Source organism: Cydia fagiglandana, chromosome Z (genome assembly GCF_963556715.1).
Source record: "Cydia fagiglandana chromosome Z, ilCydFagi1.1, whole genome shotgun sequence".
NCBI lineage: Eukaryota > Metazoa > Arthropoda > Insecta > Lepidoptera > Tortricidae > Cydia > Cydia fagiglandana.
The window spans coordinates 36,708,802-36,728,849 of NC_085959.1; the positions used below are offsets into that span (position 1 = coordinate 36,708,802).

The 20,048-nt window shown below is 36.6% G+C and overlaps 1 protein-coding gene and 1 long non-coding RNA gene across 4 annotated transcripts in view; both read right to left on the reverse strand.

The window, feature by feature from the left end:
* LOC134678625 (GTPase-activating Rap/Ran-GAP domain-like protein 3) overlaps positions 1-11,035 on the reverse strand; it is a 133,037-nt gene extending 122,002 nt beyond the window's left edge. For 2 of the 3 annotated variants that reach the window (XM_063537264.1, XM_063537262.1), the window contains exon 1: positions 10,489-11,034. In XM_063537264.1, the coding sequence (XP_063393334.1) occupies positions 10,489-10,640 (152 nt within the window). In that variant the 5' untranslated portion in view covers positions 10,641-11,034. Of the gene's footprint in view, positions 1-10,488 lie in introns of all 3 variants that reach the window. The other variant, XM_063537263.1, reaches the window with a different exon arrangement.
* Positions 11,036-18,270: 7,235 nt separating this feature from the next.
* LOC134678509 (uncharacterized) lies at positions 18,271-19,791 on the reverse strand. The gene is made up of 2 exons (XR_010100195.1): positions 18,873-19,791; positions 18,271-18,708 (listed from the first exon to the last, which is right to left on the reverse strand). It is a non-coding gene; the product is annotated as an uncharacterized LOC134678509 (long non-coding RNA).
* Between the last annotated feature and the right edge of the window lie 257 nt (positions 19,792-20,048).

Here is a 20,048-nt window from a genome sequence, read left to right on the forward strand (position 1 = left end):
GCCAGTGGCAGTCACGTTCTGTCTTGTCAACAACAAAGAGAGTCTAGACGTGTGAACTTCTTTAATTTTTGCTTTGAATCCAAGCGACACGTAATCGATAATCAACACACTTGAGTCGTGAATGACAGCTCAATAAATCTGACAATCTAAGGGTAATCTAAAGGGAAAATCATGGGAGGATAAAGAGATGCCGCGGTTCGTGCCGATAAAGTAAAAAAAACCGGGCAAGTGCGAGTCGGACTCGCGCACGAAGGGTTCCGTACCATAATGCAAAAAAAAACAAAAAAAAAGCAAAAAAAAAAACGGTCACCCATCCAAGTACTGACCACTCCCGACGTTGCTTAACTTTGGTCAAAAATCACGTTTGTTGTATGGGAGCCCCATTTAAATCTTTATTTTATTCTGTTTTTAGTATTTGTTGTTATAGCGGCAACAGAAATACATCATCTGTGAAAATTTCAACTATCACGGTTCGTGAGATACAGCCTGGTGACAGACGGACGGACGGACGGACGGACGGACGGACGGACAGCGAAGTCTTAGTAATAGGGTCCCGTTTTACCCTTTGGGTACGGAACCCTAAAAAAATAATACTTTATAAAAGAATATTCTATTAGAATGTCGTTTACAAAATTTACTCTTTTAATGATTCTGAAAATTCAAGGAGACGATTTTTGGTCATTCGATATTCGTAGAAAACTGGGATTACCTACTAGGTTTCTTAGAAATATGAAAGTCAATTTGATAATCCTGACCTGACCTGTTGTTTACCTGACGAAGCCTGCGTTGCAGATATAAAAGTTTGGTCTCTGAATAAAGTTTAAAAGATGTTAGATGTGCGACCTTAAATACCTACATGATTTTTAAAATAAATGGTCCATGGGGTCCCAGCGCGCATAAGTTGTTCGCAGAAATCGCGAAGCGTCTGGTTGACGTAACTGGTGACCGAAGAGCTGGCGGCTACCTCGCACAACGTATCAGTATTGCGATACAGCGGGGAAATGCCGCCAGCATCCTTGGTACAATGCCTCAGGGGCTTATTTTAGATTTAAGCTAGTTATTAATTTCGTTTAGTTGTACCACTGTATATATTTTGTATGTAAATAAATGATTTATTCTTGTGTAAAATAAAATAATTAAAACAAAATAAACGGAATTTGATAAAATGGTTCAAAAGTAAATGTTGGGGCTCGTGGTAAATATTCATTGTGTTCATTTTGGTATACATATGTGTCGTATGTGTACCTCGTAGATACAGTATGTTGCAGAAATAACTGACCCCATAGTAATTTGTTTGCACGGGCGTTAATTATTTCTGCAGGTTCCTGTACGTACTATGTAGATGAACATAAGGTACATCGACCTACGTAGCTGAACAAAGAAATAAGGACATGTAGATATTATGTAATCATTTCAATTTCAATTCAATAATACCCAAAAACATTATTTAAATTCTATCAGTCTACAAGTTGGCAAAATTTTGATTTGTTAAATGTGAAATCCGTGTACATCGACACTAACTCGGATAAGTTAGTAGAGCCTGTGCGGAAAGAGAACAGTCGTAGAATGTATTGGATCCCATACGTTACACGACTCTTCTCTTTCCGTACAGACTATGAAGTAGCGAAGCGCCTCGTCGAACATAAAACTTTTCAGAACTTCATTAAGAAAGTGCTCACTCGTTTCGTTTATCGTCACGTATAAACAGATAGCTTATTATTCTCCGTTTCGTTAATAAGTACTCAGGATTATTAGGTTTCTACCTCACACATGATTACCATAAAAGATACAACTTTGTTAACGATTGTTTATTGTACTAAGAGCTCTTTCCTACTGAGGTCAAGTTTTTTTGCGGAATATGTTTTCTGCAGGATCACTTTGTAGTAGTACGAGTATACGTGATAATAAATATAGTAAAACAGCAACTCTCTTAACGGATCATTGGTAGATCTCATCTCACTTTGCCACCACCACGTCTGCCTTTGTAGTTTCAAACTGACATATTCCATAGCCATACATATTGTCTATGCACCAGGGTTTATGAGTTGTTTGTTAACCGTGGAATGGTATGTTCATTTGTGCTAGTTGTCTATACTTTAAGCAATCTTGATGAATTTGTCACAATGTCAAACTATAAAACCATTGCATTACCAAAAACCAAGTCCATCAATGGACATTTTAGGTTTGGTGTGTGTCTGTGTCTCAAATTGGTCTTTGGAAAAACATAGGTTATGCAATGATTGTAGTTGTAGTAGTTGGGAATATATAACTGGAACTGCGGCGGGTCGGTTATTTTAAGACTTTGCGTCATCACCGTCATCGGTTGAGTTAGCACCTTTCGTGAAGGTTTCATTAATTATGCCTTAGCACCAGGCTATCAATTAGCGATTCTGATTATAAGAGTATTTTCGAGCGTAAAATCGATACACAGTCTGAAAAGTCCGTAGTAATTTATATCAGATTCAAAAGCTTCTCGTTTTGATTTATCAGTTAAAGAAAAGAAAACAATAGGTAATTGTAGCAGGATTGGAACGCTGCTCTAATCGATAAACTTAGTTATGTAGACATTGACGATGCAAAAGCGATCCAACAGATCCTTCTTGAATAAATTGATTTTTATCTTTATCTTTCCGACCTAGGCTACCAGGTCAGATTCTATTCTATACCCGTACTACGAGTCACTGACAGTGTCAATATGCCATACGCTATAACGTCAATGTAATTTTCTATATGTACATCTCGCTCGCAATAATATGCCAGTACTAGTGAGATGCATTCAGGCTAGCGTGTATGTCAGTGCCAAACTAGTAGTCGCTGTATAGTACTTGACTACCTAAATAAGGTATAAATTCAAAGCTTGGTCGAATCCGAATCGTTTACGTAACAATGTGACAACTCTGGTTTAAAAATACCATCTCACACCCCTACTATCCCTACTCACCCCATTCATAACCCAACTGCCCTCCCAATCCCTACTCGCCCCACTTTACGGTACTCATGGTCAGTTGTTTAGATGGGTTCCGGATGTATGACTCTACCATCTTATTGGTTATCGTTCAAAAACTGTAAAATAGCCGACATCAATAATTTGGTTCACTTTTAAAAAGACAAGTGAAGCATATTGAGATTATCACTCAAGTCAACTTTATAGCCGTTATCCTCCCGTTACCACATCGTTGAGCGGTGGTGCTTTTACAACATACTTATATCCAGCTATAACGAATACTGTAAAAGGCTAACGATGTCAACCCGACTTAAGAGGAAATAGAACTGTCAATTTCAGAGCACTTTACACGTTTGGCTGGCGTAGATACTTAGTGCTCGTGAGTTTTAAAGAGTCTAATGTTACTTTACTTTTAACAATATTGGTGGGATGACCGTCTGTACATATTTTTATTAGAACAACTGATGCATTGGCCGTGGTTGCGGATAACAGCTGATGTCCCAGCAAAATGTCAAAACAGAGATTTGTGTAACTAGCCGACAAAACAAACGGGCAAGTCAACACGGAACCGTCGGAAGAGGTCAGAGCATGATCGTCGATCGGTCCTTGTGGAGATTCTTCGGACTAAGGGTTGTTTCACACGTACCACAACCACACGACAACCACAACCACACCACAACCACAACACGTGGTCGGGCGCATATTTTGTATGTTTAATGAATAGTACAATTCACACGTAACCACAACCACACCACAACCACAACACGTGGTCGGGCGCATATTTTGTATGTTTAATGAATAGTACAATTCACACGTAACCACAACCACAACACGTGGTCGGGCGCATATTTTGTATGTTTAATGAATAGTACAATTCACACGTAACCACAACCACAACACGTGGTCGGCCGCATATTTTGTATGTTTAATGAATAGTACAATTCACACGTAACCACAACCACAACACGTGGTCGGCCGCATGTTTTGTATGTACAATTCACACGTAACCACTGCTTGGTGTGGTTGTGGTACGTGTGAAACAACCTTAAGCAAGCCACATGCGGGCACACGAAAGTCTTCAGGGTGGATTTCATCACTAAAAATTTCACCATACAAAAATTTTATTTTTTTGAATGTTTAATTTAACACGATTCTAGCTGTGCAAAGTAATAGAGGGCTGTATATTGAGGATATTTATGGTATTTATACAATCATTTGTGGCTTATATTTAAAGTTATCGCTTTCGGAAAATAAAAACGCAAGATGGTGATGATGAAATTTTATGGACGGTGATGACACTGCATGTACGGTAATGACGATTTGGGAACTAAATTATATATGTCTTAAAAACGTATTAAAAAAATATAAACTTTTTTTAATTGTAAGGATTTAGAACTTTAATAAACATTACAAATAACATGTTTTTGAACATAAGACTAGCTTCATAAATAATTTTCAGAAAATTATAAAAAATACATTTTATTCATATAATAAATAAATATATAACTAGTATTTGTATTGTATAATTTTAAATAATTTATATTCAGAAATATGCAATTTAAGTTTTTAATTTTTTTGGGTTTTTTCAATGTTAAATCATAGTATCAATATTGTACTCTTATTATCAGTTTAAACCCGCATCTTCTTTTATCTACTGCATAACTTGGTATTTATATCATATTAGAAAATTACTGGCTTACCAATGAGCGTAATTGTTATGATATATTACGTTTTTATTTGATAATTTGATTCATTATCTAAGTTTGTAATGTTTGTATTTTTGTTGTTTTATAAACTAACTTTAAAAATAGTTGTAATGATTTAAATCCATATATAGTTTGTTTAATAGCTAAACATTTTTATATAATCAGTGTTTTATAAGTTGCAAGATCCCTACTTTTAATGCATGTCATAAGTTACAAAATGTTAGGTATTGGGCCGAATGGGTCGGGTGACTAACAAATGGTATAATTATTAATTGCTGTAATTATATACATCAATTAATGTAATATCATCACAAAACATAAGGCCATCTAGATAGTAAGCCAGTACCGTAGCCTATGGTCGCTTAAAACTTAATAGATGTTGCTTGTTTAAAAACAATGTTTTAACACGACTAACATGCAATTACAGACTCTAAGTTGCACGATTTACATGTATTAGATTATAAATAACAAAAAAAAAATGTCCTAAGTGCTAAGTGACCTTAATTTTGCCTACTTAGTCAACATGTTATATAAAACCTAACCATCCCTCTAGTGTGAAATAAATAGTTATATCTTTTTCTACATTTATTTTTTATTTATTTATTCTATTCTAGTTATTTATAAGGTAGATATTATATAGTGTTAGAAGACATAGAAAACGTTTTTCAAACATACAGCTTAATATCATAGTGAATTATACCAAAATAACTAGAAAAGTTTCTGAGAACCGTCATCACCATACACATGAAATCATCACCGGTCGTCATTTTTTCCCGGTGATGACGGGTATGGTGTTGACGATTTGAGAGTTTCTTGTTTTTATTTCTAGAATGGGAATAATAGTAGTTAATGTCTTTGCCACACAATAAATTTCATGTAGTTTTCCATTCATTTCGATAATTATTTCTAATATATCATTCGTAACTTCTTTAAACCAAAGCATAACGGTGATGATGCTCTGTTGTGACAAACTACGTTTTACAAATTTGTTCGTCATATTTCTTACGATTCAATGATGTGAATTTATAGTGAAATCATTTTTTGCATTTTATACTAAAGTGAAAAATAGGGCAAGGACCTTTAGCGGTATTTTGTTGTTTATACACGGAGATAAGCTCACATTGACATAACCATGACGGTGTTGACGAATATTCGTGACAAAATTTTAAATATTTTTAAATGTACTTTCTCGGTGAAGGAATTATTGCATATTTATTCATGTGTTAAACAACAACATGGAAAAGATATAACTAAAAGAAAAATCGCAATCGTACGATAGGTATGCTATAATTTTCACTGCAAACAAAAAGGTTTAGATTTTTCCGGGAGACGGTGATGATTTTAGACACATGAAACATTTTATATAAAAAAAACTATTAAGCTATTGGAGATGGTAATTGAAGGAACATTAAGATAATAGTTCTTAAAAACGTATAAAAAAGTTGCAACTCGCACAACCCACTAGGTTTTTTTATAAAGACCGAACCATAACTTTTCGCCCGATTTTGAAATCCACCCTTCAGCAGCGGAGTTGAAACAGTTGCCGTGGTCGAAATTGGCCGGTAGAGTATATAATAGAGAGATATTTGTGCAGTGCAACTGAAATAATTTCTACTTAAAGCTAATATCTTCTTACGTAACATGGGTTACTTGAGTATCTTACGTAAGCGACTAACGCGGGAATACCTACTGAGCTTAATTTAAGAAGAGATAACCAACGAAAAGAATACCTTTATGTAAATATGTCGATGCCTTAAAATATATTGTTATAAGGATCAGTTTTAATGGGTAGTAAACCGTTAAGTATATAGGCCTAGCCTCAGGTGGGGCACCTTCTTATCTGATTATCTAACGGATTGGCTTAAAAGTAATGAGATTATTTTATTTCGTTTACCAAAATATAATAATAATAAAACACTATCGCATAAATTTATTACCAATGCCGTGCAAAGGTAAAGGTAAAGGTAAAGGGCAAAGGTATATGCAACTCTCCGAACATGTCTCAAATGCAGGTCTATGCACTATTTTCAGTGGATTAATATAATGAAGGATGGTTTTTAATGCACGAGAAGCTAATATGCCAAAATAATTGAAATTAATGGTACAAACACGATTGTTAACAACTGACCTAACGTTGTCTAAATACCCTAAAGCATTGAAAATGTGGATACGGAGAGTCAAAAGACAGCTACGAAATATATAAAGTGGAAGAGTTTATGTTAGATACTTATAGATATTATTGTGTTTTCTTATAATGTCGAATATGCCCTAGTCAGCCCTAGTTAGTCATAAAAAAATTCAAAAACTAATAGCTAATAGTCTTTATTTTTGTGTTTTCGGAAATGAAACTTCTCATTACTTTGAGACGACCCGTTACTTGTAGATCGTCAATGTAATTGTAATATGATGAATGATGCTATTTTGGAATAATAATATCTACGATCTACTTTGCTACGTTAATTTTCAAGTTGGACTGATGATCATGACAACTAATTTAATTATGTAGTAAGTAAAAGAATGTTACAGGAAAATTCTAGCTACGTAATGAGCGCTGAGAAAAACACTCCGCGAATCACTTCCTTAATCTAGACTCGAAGTCAATTACTAACATTGTAAATTTAACTTTATTTCTTTCGAGTATAGTTTATTTTAGCTTATGGCAACTTATGGACAACGCCTCTGGAAAGTTACACCCTGAGGTATTTGTAAACAAAAAGGGCAAAAATGTACTTTCCCGAGTTTGCACAAGGTTCAAAGTCAGTTGATAACGTGTCAGCAAGAGGCTAGTTAATATTTGCTGACACTTTAGTGATTTTTATAGAAGGCTTGCTCGAGGTTTCTTATACTGGTAATAGTGGTGAAATTCACTACAAGGAATAAATTTATTATTATGGGATAGAACTACCACTACCTAGTATAATAATGCCGACCTGTTAAATAGTGCCGATAAAGCAAAAATACATATTTTGCGCCATTGAGTGTGGAGATTAGGGTATGCAAATCGGTTATTTTTTGTATGGAAATAACCGCGGTTTCGGTCAATAACCGATTATTTCCATACAAAAAATAACCGAAAATAACCGATTTGCATTCCCTAGCGGTGATCGAGTGAAAGAGCCATACTGTATAGTACCACACTTTATAATATAAAGTGCATATTATGGCTTCACTACAATGGTCAGGACTGTATTATTTCTGTACCTACTTCGGTGTAGAATAGTCTCAGTATGCGTGACCGCTGAAAGCCATTCTATATGTCCCTACAAGTGGCCAAAACAACGTTGAAAAATTTTTTTGGGTAATTTTTCTTACTTGCACATGTACATGTTGGAAATGATTGTTGCTGGATAGCAAAATGTTAAAAATTAAAACTACAATCAAAAACTAATCTTTAAAATATTCTCCTTTATGATTTATAGTGTTTTTGTTTTACTACTTTGCTATAAGAAAGAAAATTCTACATTTTCAATCCTCATTTGTTATCAACTTATCAATACCTAACAGTTTGTTTTTGTACGAAATTATTTAGTGACTCTTTGTATTATAATTCACGCGATAGAATCGTATTTATACGTTTGTATATCTAATTAAAGGCGCGATTATCCGTTCCTTAAGCGGCTGTAAAGACGCTCCTATTTGGCTTCGAACTGCAAATATATGCTAACTAGCCGTGACCCCCGGCGGAATCAAGGCGCTTACATCGCGGGCCTGTTTATACTTACGACATGAGTCGACTTCCAACGAATACTTTATATCTAGGTATAGTCAATAGCAAAAGTTGCTAAACGAATAGTGTTCAAAGTTGTATGCACACGCTGCAAAAGTTGAAAAAGTTCGCTGAAAATTTAGGTTTTTTTTACGTGAAACAAAATAAACTTTTATTTTTCGACAATTTTAACCTCATAAAGACGGTACGATGGATGTTATTGAGTGCACACGGGCGCTGTGAAAATGGAAACAAGTTATCATAAAAACCCTGTACCTATTTCCTTTATCCCATAGAGTAATAAGTTTATGCTTTATCCCTTATTGCACTACAATTTCCCACAATAGACTACACGTCTATTATAACTTTTAACTAGGTAATCAAACTTGCTTGCTATAACCTATGACATAGAAAGCCTTCGTAGCGTGTTGCTACAATTTGCAAACTCGAATCGGTGTTATAGTCTGTCAATCCATTTCTGTCAGTAGCAAAAAACGGTCAATTAAGAAAAACGTGGGCGCAAAAGGCTGCTGACAATGTTGTTTGACAGACTATTTATCATCTTATTAAAATTAAAATACGCCTACAAAATTCACTAAAGTCACTAAAACATGTGAGTAAAACCCGTAAAACATAAACTTAACATAATGTACACACAGCCGCAAATTTACACACACACACACACACACTATGATTGGAATTCATTCATAAAGTGTGTATGCACGTTTGCAGCTCACTGTAAATACATATTTTACAGTCGCATTAGTATAATATTCTTTCAACGGATTGTAGTAAATAAATCAACCAGCCTTCAATTAACGGCTGGTGATGGGCGTTCGAGGTCGATCCAAGTAAACACCATGCGGGCACTCGTACAATACACCCGCTGTAAAACCACGCGCGTCACTCTCGTACCCATAGTGAGAGACAGGGACAGAGCTACCATGGCTAATTAACTAGTTCTTAAACAGCTTTTCCTGATCGAATTGTATGTCGAAGCGCTCCCATTGTAATTGTTTAGTTTTAAATAGTGTTGGGAATCGAATGTTCGGAATCCTTGCTCAATACTGTTTTTGACGTATTGGGGTTATCGGGGTTGTCGGGTATTATTTTATTTGATCTTTATTTTGTACATGTATTGTTTTTACAAAATTTTTACTAAAAAATAAGTTTATTAGAATTAATTTATTTAAATAATTTGTAAGAATATTGTATTTTTTTGACCGTTCTTCGTCGTAATACATCCGTCGTGTCGTCGTACACTTATCTTATGGGGCATGGCACACTGCTTTGCACTTCGGAACAACCTCCGAGAATCTCGATTTGTATGCAAAAATCGCACGGTATAACACATTGGCTCCTTCTCACCGTGCGAAGGTGCGAATCGCACTACGGTTCATGTTTTCGGACGAAGATGCGCCGCAGGATATGCCACACCGAGCTCCATTCCATAGTACCGTAGGAATTTTTGTACGTAGCGCGTACGCGCGATTCGTCTCGCATCGCAGCTTCGGACGAAGATAGGTACGAAGAATATCGCACCACCGGACTGTCGTCGCCAGTTCGCACTTCAGAACGACATGCGACGATTTTAAAGTACCTATACTCTGTATCTTTAGGTACTTAAATAAATTAAAAGTAAACAAATAATTTGTACATTTTCGGGTAGGTAGTTATAACATTTATGATCAACCAACCAAATACAAAACCGTCTGGATCTGTCACTGAGCGACCTGACTTTAACCTACATATTTGATCATGTAATGTTTTTATCTACCCTCAACTGGCTTAAGAAGCCATTTGAAGATAGATTTTGTTTACTTTTTTTAAATACCTACAGATACCTACAGACTATACTAAGGGTACAGGTGATAATTGAAGTTTATCCGAATATTAGCTGTTTATACCTAAAATACGCTACCTAGTTTAAACCTCACAAACCCTCTACTTTTGCTTTTGAACGACGTTAACCATGTTTCTACAAAAAGTAAGTGGTTGGTTGGTTGTTCCTAGTAAAATCCAGGCATAACGCATCAAAAATGCCTTACAGGAAGATAGGCCACAAAGTATGGCGGTCAGCGAGTGTGCGTGCGTGCGGCGGTCGAGGCATAAAATGTAATGGAAAGTCTTACATCGCACTGCTAGCTCGTCGGTGCAGGAGTTGGAACAGGCTGCCCTCGGCCGAGGAGCAAAGGCTGCGGCTGCGCAGGCGGCGGCTCTCCTCCATCTCGCGCCGCTCGCCGCGCTCGCGCCACCGCGCCATTATGGACTCGAGACAAAGCATCCCGACATCACACAAAACATTGCCCCAGTCTTTCTATCATTGTGCTAATTTTTATAAAAGTAAAATCCGTAAATTCACATTTTAGATCGCGAGAACTTGTGAAAAGTTCCGTTCGTATTTGTACACTGGCACGGTTAAATGCGGCAAATCATTCACGTCCCAAAGTTATGTGTTTACTTAGTTAGTCACATGTCTATATGGTTTATACACTTCTCACTTATAATCTGCTCAGTCAAGCAGAGTTTCCATACAACACAGATGTGAATGTCAATTGTTTGTTTATAGTTATGAAGTGTTTTTGAATTGTTTTTCGAGTGTTAGTCGGGGGAGCGTCGCGACTGGTCCGTTAGGCGGCGGGAACAGAACTGCCGTGAGTCGCGCCGCTGCTGCCTTATAGTACCAGCTGTCCTATAGTATTGCCTACTGCTGTAGCGGCGCATAGAGAGATTTAATTGTTAAACTAAATTTAATATTGGACACTTTTAAAGCGAATGGTGCATCTTATACATATATACTTATTGCTTCAAAGAGCAAGGTTAGAATTTAATTACTGGCACTGTCTAACATTCTCGTAAACATATTTGACCTACATCATTATAAAATTAATACTTATTTGTAAACTTTACTCTGCATATCGTAATAATTGAAAAATAGACATATAAAATCCAGTGACCATTAAATGTTGGTCTACATAAAACGGATTTCAGAATTAATTGTGTAGAGGAACTATAATTAGGTAGAATTAATATAAATGTGCGTTCGTCCAGTAACTTCCTGCCTCGCACAGCCAAACTGTGGAATGAACTGCGGCCTGCGGTATTTCCGGACCGATAGTTACGACCTTTAAACCTTCAAGAAAAGAGCGTACTCCCATCTCAAAGGCCGGCAACGCGCTTGCAACCCTTCTGGTGTTGCGGGTGTCCATGGGCGGTGGTAATCGCTTACTATCAGGTGATCAGTCTGCTCGTTTGCCTCCTATTTCATAAAAAAAAACAAATGTTTATGGCTGTTATGACTGCAATCAATTAAAAAATAATTAAATATTATTAACCTTAAGACAGCGATTCTGTTTGAAAACGAATGGATATTCTTTAAGATAATATGAAGAAAAAAATTGATATCGAAAGTATATTGACACAATTTCGGCTCCGGCCTTATTAAACTAGAACAAATAGCATTGTCTTAAGCCCGCTGCAGTTGACTACGCCCTGCAGGCGGGTCGGTGACCGGGTTATGGGGGAATCCTGCCAAAAACCGCCCTTGTGCGTACACACGCCTCTCTCGTATCTCCGAACAATAGAGCCTCAATACGACGTGAGATCCAAGCAAAGTATGACCTTTTGGCTCTTGGACGATGGTCATTTGAAATAATGGACGACAACGTACAGACTCAGCATTTTGGAGCATTTACTAAAACTCGAAGTTAGTAATACCTACACGGTAGCCAAAAAATAAGTGCATTCCTGTTGCCAGGGAGGTTTTGGGATAACTCTGAGCAACCCTGAAATCGCGAAAAAAAATTACCCTCCGGGTTGGTCCCATTTAAAAAATGCTCAGTATAATCCAGAAACCTCCCTGGCAACGGGAATGCACTTATTTTTTGGCCACCGTATATTACTAACCTTGTTTATTAGCTACCCTGTAGGTATATTTTCATCAATAACATTATTAATTCTTATTGATTGATATTGAAGTCGTCAAGCAGTGTTACCTAAATTGCAATATAACATTGTTTTATTCACCAATATAAAGAATAAAGAAAAATCATGCATTTAAATGCTAGCATCGTTTTCTCGTTGGAAACGAAACAAGTGAGCACTTAAAGTATTATTTCTTGTGCGATGGGATTCCGTGATCGACACCGCGGGCGGCGAACACAATGCGTGTTCTCTTTAATTACCTCCCAACGCCCTATTAAACAAACATTCAACGTTCTAACGCCAAATCCGTAGGTTTGAGGCCTGAGGATGGAGGGTGTTTTATTACTTGGGTAAAGATATAGGTACCTATTGAATCGAAACTACAAGAAAATAGTCCTTGGCCCAAGATCTATAATAACTTTAAGACATTTTCGAGTTTTTGCATATTACTGATGCAACGGAGAACGGAGCCGCGCCGGTTTTTTCGACTTAATAGAGTTTAGTTTTAAGTTTATAAAATACATAGGTATGTTCGTCTATAAGGTATTTGTAATACGGGCCCTGTTGCCTGAGTTAAATTTCTAATTAAATAAATAAATTACGTATAGATCTTTAAAAAATTCATTGATTCAAGGACTTTTTTTATCTGTGCGCTTGGGTATCTGGCAAAAGGGCAAACGGGGCGTTACTTAGCCTCCACGGACTTCGAGTTTACGCTGTAGAAACAGACAATTATACTTGTCATAGTTGTCATTTGCCCTGATAGCATTAGCGATGAAATGGGTTGGGAAGATTAGTGATTACCTTGGTGTAGGATCGGTCAATTAAATAACTGACAGCAGTGACAGCAGTATTGAAATACACGGCTATATTCGATTTATTTTAAAGCACTGTGGCAAATGTGGCATAAAATACGTCGTGACATTATTGTAGCGCGCTACGCCGTAGCCCCGCTCGTAGCATAGTCGTAGAAGTTCTGCACAAGTAACACACGGACATAGGGCATGTTTTATCATTCTTTAAATTAATATACTGTCTTTGTCTGAGATACAAGATTATATTCCTAGTTCAGGCGCACGGAACACTGTACGTAAAATGTAAAAGTTCACGCATGATGTAACAATATCTGAGAGACCGAGCTTTGCTCGGAAAACATATAAAAACTAAAAAATGCGCGTATTTCCTAGCTAGATCGATTTATCACCCCTTAAAACCCCCATATAGCAAATTTTATCGAAATCGTTAGAGCCGTTTCCGAGATCCCCGAAATATGTATATATACCTACCTACATATAAATAAATAAATAAACAAGAATTGCTCGTTTAAAGTTATTAGATAGATAAGGTATTCTCAATAAATTATTCTTATTCTTCTTATTCTTATAGCTCTGCTTAAATGTAAATTTATAAGAAAAATGGCAAATACACATATCACACCTATCATTAGGCGAGTTGAATAGAACCCCGGGTCACACGGGTCATACGAATACAAAAGAAACACCTAGTCATTCTATAGTCATTGCAATGTATTTCATATTCTTGGTGTAAGTAATAAAAAAGCCTATAAAGTAACAAAATAAACAAATAAAGTTGTAACTCAAAGAAAACAAAAGTACTCAGGTATAGAAAACTTTAGTTGGAACGACGTTTTCTTGAGCTAAAATGTACTTTCTTCCAACTGAATAAGCATCATAGAGCTTGCATCATTAAAGTGGTTTCTGAAAACCTTCAGGCCCATAAAATCGCACTTTACAACATTGAAAGTGGAACAATTTGGAAGGATAACATCGACAGTCGGGGAATAAATTTGAAAGAGTTACTGCCTAGGCTTGAACACTGGTAGCCGAGCGGGCAGGCCACTAGCGGCCGTAACTGGTGGCAGGGGTGTGAAACTCTTCCTTTTGGGCATTCTCGGCTCCGTTCGGCACAGCATTGCTCACTGCTCCGAGAAATTATTAGGGTTGACACAACTTGATGTTGACTTGACTTGATGATTACTTGAATTTTGACAATCCTAGTTAGCCGAAAGTGATAGTACTATACAAAAGAAAGGGGCAGCATGATTCGTCCCTGAACCGCTGTCAAACTGTCGGGTTTGTAGGAGTTTTCCTTTCTGTACCCACGGTAGTACTACCTATTACTTATTCTGTGCTTGATGTGGTCGTGGGTTCCAACCACGGATATTTAGTTATAGTCAAGGATTTTTGCGGAATGTGTGTATACTTACACATTACACACTTTACAAAGTATTATTTGCATACCCCGATTTGCCAGGTGCAATTTTGTTTAACGTTTAAAAAAGTGTGAGGTCAAGTAAAACTTTCTATATCTTCCTAGATCGTCAAGGTTCTGTCAAAACCGGTTCAAAACTATAACAAATTGTTAGATTAGAATCGACCTGTCGGTCAAAACATGTTCGCGCTAAATAAATATGAGCTGGCTTATTAATTTCCGTTGAAATGTTTGATTTCTCTTTCAATGATTATTTATAATACCTGTGATTCATTTTTGAGTGGCGTATCTAGGTCGCTTATGTGGGTCGTTTATTTCCAGTGCTTTTAGTTCGCAGCTCTGAGCTAATTCTACAGTTGGGTCCACAGAAATATGAATATATTAAGGTTGGGTCTCACATCATGTAACTACAAAGTTGATAAGATTCCTGTAACTAGTGCGCCTGCTGCCTCCCAGTTTCTCCCAATGTTAAGTTTTAAAAATTTTGTTATACTCCAGTCTTAAAAACGTTTCTAACTATTAGTGTCCCTGCCCGCGAAGTCGATGGTCCTGGGTTCGAATCCCAGTAAGGGCATTTATTTGTGTGATGAACACTAATATTTGTTCCCGAGTCATGGGTGTTTTCTATGTATATAGTCGCCTAGCATCCATAGTAAAAGCTTTGCTTAGTTTGGCGTTAGGTTGATCTGTGTAAGATGTCCCCAATATTTGTTTATTTATTTATTTAATGTAAAGTGAACCGTAAACTGCTAAAGAATCAAACGAGGCTCCCGGTGCGAGATAAATGACATTCCGCGTGCGTCCTCATTTTTTGCTATAAATTACTATAAACAAAAGAGATAAAATTAAAGTGTCAGACTTTAAATTCCTGTTTTAAAATATTTCCTCTTTACCTTTTCTATTAATGAACTGGACATTTATAACCATAATAAAAGGTTCTCGCTATTAAAAGCCAGCTATAGTGTATACGACATTATTTGCGGTATTTGACGTCTGTCACTCACAACAGCAATACTACGTAAAATGTCTTGCACATCGAAATCACAAAGGAAAACAACTGCACTGCAAACGTTTACGTTCTACGTCTTTTTTTTTTAATTTTAGGGTTGGCCGGTCACCATCGTTATGAATCGGTAGTCGTCTAAGTAAATCGATATGAATTTTTCATTTTTCTTTTAATAAAAGTAAGGAAAAGGTGGATAATTAAATGTAAATATGGATATATTAATCGTCACCTAACAGACAACAAATTTGACACAGAAATAACATAAATAAACTTTAAAATAGATCCCCAGTTAGTTTAGATTTTGACGATGGGTGCGACCTACTCGGTCGGTGTATTAAATGCATTTACCTTGCGGGAAAACCATATAATTCTAGCTTTATTTAAATCTCAAATAAAAATTCATTATACGTCACAATTCGATACCTCAGTCTACGTGCCATCCAATCGTAATCGCTTGCTGTGACAATCGATTTGGGTTAGTTACATCTCTATATACGTCAGTCACAATGTGTCAAATAACGCAAATAATGAAAAAGGGCGGGAAACTTCGACCTGTGCGCGCGTGTTTTTTTTACATTTTGCAAAATTTAATTATTTTTGTGTTAATAGTGGTCATCTCAGTGTAAATAGTTTGTAAATATCATTAGTAGTTAGTTTATTATTTTTTGTCTATATAAATTCATAATTTAGGTAAGTTTTATTGTACATTTTACACCGCCATGAGCGGTGACGAAGGGGAGCCGCCCGACCCAGGGGGAGGTGGTCCTCCAGTTTCTCATACAATCACGATTGAAAGTCATGCATCTGATCAAGACATGAAAGAATATCACAGTGTGGATACAGACAGCTCTGTATCTTCTGTGGTTAGGAAACGTAGGACAGCATCAAGGAAGGTTTGTCGTCATTGCAACAAAAAAAAGCGACATAACAAAGACAAAAATAGGGATAGGGAATCTATCAAAGATGATTGTGATTGTCAGGGTTCCTCAAACAGTAATCTTAATAGTTTACAGTCTCAAGGTCCACTTACAGCCCGTGCTCCTGCTCCGGCCTCGGTTCCGGCCCCGGCCTCAGCCCCAGCCGCGAATCCTGCTGATATTACCTCCTCTCAGCCCACAGTCACGGTTAGGAACCAATATATTCATACAGATTGTTCACCATACATTGTACATGAACAGAAGCAACAGGAATCTAACAATGATGGCACTTCAATGCATTCAGTTGCTTTTGGCAACTTTTTAAAGCGCAATAATTTTAGAAACATTGTAAATGGCAGTGTTAAACGCATAGGCCGCAATAGAGTCTCTATGTCCTTTTCAAAATATGAGGATGCCAACAATTTTCTGCAAGACAGCCGACTGAATGAGAATAAATATAAAGCATTTATTCCATCCTTTAATGTTATCAGAATGGGTGTAGTTAAAGGTGTTCCATCTGAAATGTCGTTAGATGAGGTGAAGGATAACATTAGTGTTCCAGTAGGTTGTGGGGAAGTCCTTAAATTAAGGCGGATTAATTATAAAGTCATGGTGGATGGTTCTCCTGTATGGAAGCCATCGCAAACAGTCGTACTAACTTTTGATGGACAGGTTCTACCAAAACGAATTTTTATGTGTTACAACGCTCTTCCAGTAGATTTATATGTTTATCCAACGATTCAATGTTTCAACTGTTCCCGGTATGGTCACACACAGGTGCAGTGTAGATCTAAACCCCGATGTTACAAGTGTGGACAGAGTCACACTGGGTCCTCTTGTACTATTGAAGAGGATTGTGCTTCTTGTTGCCTATGCTCTGGCATTCACTTTGCTACAAATAAAACTCGCTGTCCAGAGTATGAAAGACAGAAAAATATCAAGCTTTCCATGGCTCAAAATGCTATTTCTTATACAGAAGCAACAAAATTGCACCCTCCTGTGACTAAACCGTATGCAGATGTGGTTATGACCACTCCAACATCTCCCCCGACCCAAATAACTAGAAATAATAGTAATCCAGGCACAACTACTCATTCATATAAAAAAACAGTCTTTCTCAAACCTCGCAGTTTGCCAAAATCCCAGAAAGGTTTTGACACTGCCTCACATAACAATTTAGTTAAAGATTACAACTTGCCATCTCCTTCTGGAAATGGTTGTGCCATTGTGCAACAATTTAACAATAAAACTACCAATGACCTTATATTAGAACTTATTCAACTGTTAAGTATTAATTTACATAAAAAACATTCAGAACCGTCCAACGCTGCACATTTAATTACTAGTCCTTCTCATGGATCCTCCAACAATGGCCAACAACTCCAAAATCCTTCAGTGGAATTGTCGGAGTATCAACAATAAAAAAAGTGATTTAATTCACTTAATCAAGAAGTATGACCCATTTGTTATTACCCTATCTGAAACATGGCTCAGGTCTGAGTCATGTTTCAGAATTCCTGGCTATGCATGCCTCCGCGAAGACAGGTCGGACGGGCATGGTGGTGTAGCCATCCTTGTAAAAAAATCATATCATTTCTCTCATGTTCCATTATCACCTCATAATAATGAATTTTCCATCATCTCAGCACTTGTAGATAACATTTGTATAATTTCAGTGTACATACCTCATCCTTCGCTTACCATACTTAGTGAAGTAAGAAATATTATATCAACTCTTCCTACTCCATGTTTGATATTAGGAGATTTTAATTGTCATCACCCTGCTTGGGGGTGTTTCAACTCAAGTACTTTAGGAGAGGAAATAATAGACATAGTTGATTATTATAATTTATGTATATTGAATTCTGGTGTTCCCACACGTCGGTCTGCTCCCAATGAGAATCCTAGTGCATTAGATTTATCAATTTGTAGTTCTTCCATTTCACATTCCTTACTGTGGGAGGTACTTCCACTTTCCTACGGCAGTGATCATTTTCCAATTCTTATTTCTTTTCCTATTAAAAATAAACCAGTACTTAAAAGATCTCCACTGTTAGCATATAAACTTCAAAATGCAGATTGGGATAAGTTTCGCAAACATATGGATGAGAGGTTGAGTGAATTACCTGATGTATCTCGGGAACATTTGTTTAAAACTTCTGATGCTTTTGCTAAGTTTTTAATTGATATAGCTGATGAAGTATTTCCACGTAAGAAGTCCTCTAAATTTAATATTCCCAGTCCTCCATGGTGGGATTCTGAATGTTCAGAAGCTGTTAAAAAGAGAAAACAGAGTGAGTTGACGTATAATAATAATATGAGCGAAGAGAATTTTAATTCCTTATTAGTTACATTAAAAGAAACAAAACAGTTTTTGAAGAAGAAGAAAGTTAACAGTTGGAGAGCCTTTTGTGCATCTTTGAGTCCCAGTACTCACCCGTCAGAAGTTTGGAGAAAAGTTAGAATGTTTAGAGGAGCTTTTGTAGAAAATAACGCCATCAATCTTGAGCCTCCAGTAGCTGAGAAATTTTTAGATAAATTAGCTCCCCCATTTGTCCCATTCCCTGTGTGTCCTGAATCGGCTTCCCCGTCCAATAATGATAACGTGCAGCGTTTTAATAGTCCATTTTCGTTACTGGAGCTAAAGAACGTTTTATCATATGTTATTGATTCTGCACCAGGATGCGATGGTATTCCATATTCATTTTTGAAACATTCTAGTGAAAAGGTTATAGGTTACTTTCTTAATATTATCAACGGGATTTTTATGACAGGTGACATTCCACCAAATTGGAAAATACAGTTGGTGTTACCATTTCTCAAACCGAATAAACCCCGTAATGATTCAAATTCTTATCGTCCAATTGCGTTATCTTCTGTTTTAATTAAGATTTTAGAACATTTAGTTAAAAATAGGTTGGAGTGGTTTATTGAGAGTAAGAAATTATTACCCGATATTCAATATGGTTTTCGCAAAAGCCGAAGCACTTTAGACTGTGTGGGTTTGTTAGTTTCTGATATTCTTTCAGCCTTCTCGAAACGGGAATATGTAGTAGCTTGTTTTATAGATATCAATTCGGCCTATGATAATGTAAATATATCAATTCTTGTAAATAAGTTGTTCCTCTTGGGAGTTCCTGAACGCTTGTGTAATATTATTGCTGCTATGTTTTATGAACGGACGATTAGGTTAGATTTAGGTGATAAAGTATTTCACAGAACAGTTTGGAAAGGACTACCACAGGGTTCTGTTCTAAGCCCCTTGCTTTTTAATGTATATACTTACGACCTTAGTTCTAATTTGCCAGATTATATATCAATTTTACAATATGCCGATGACATAGTGCTCTATTCTAGAAATGGATCCGTACAAAAGGCCTGCGAACTTATAGATGCTAGTTTGAAGGAACTAAATGTATATTTAAATAATAATGGGTTAGACCTCTCAGTTCCGAAAACCGCAGCAATTATATTTTCTCCAAGGAAAAAAACGGTTGATGAAAGTTTATCATATAGTGGATCTACAATTTCCTTTCGTCAAGAAGTCAAGTATTTAGGAATGGTTTTGGACTACAATTTGTCAGCCAAGGGTCATTGTAATTATGTTAAAGGT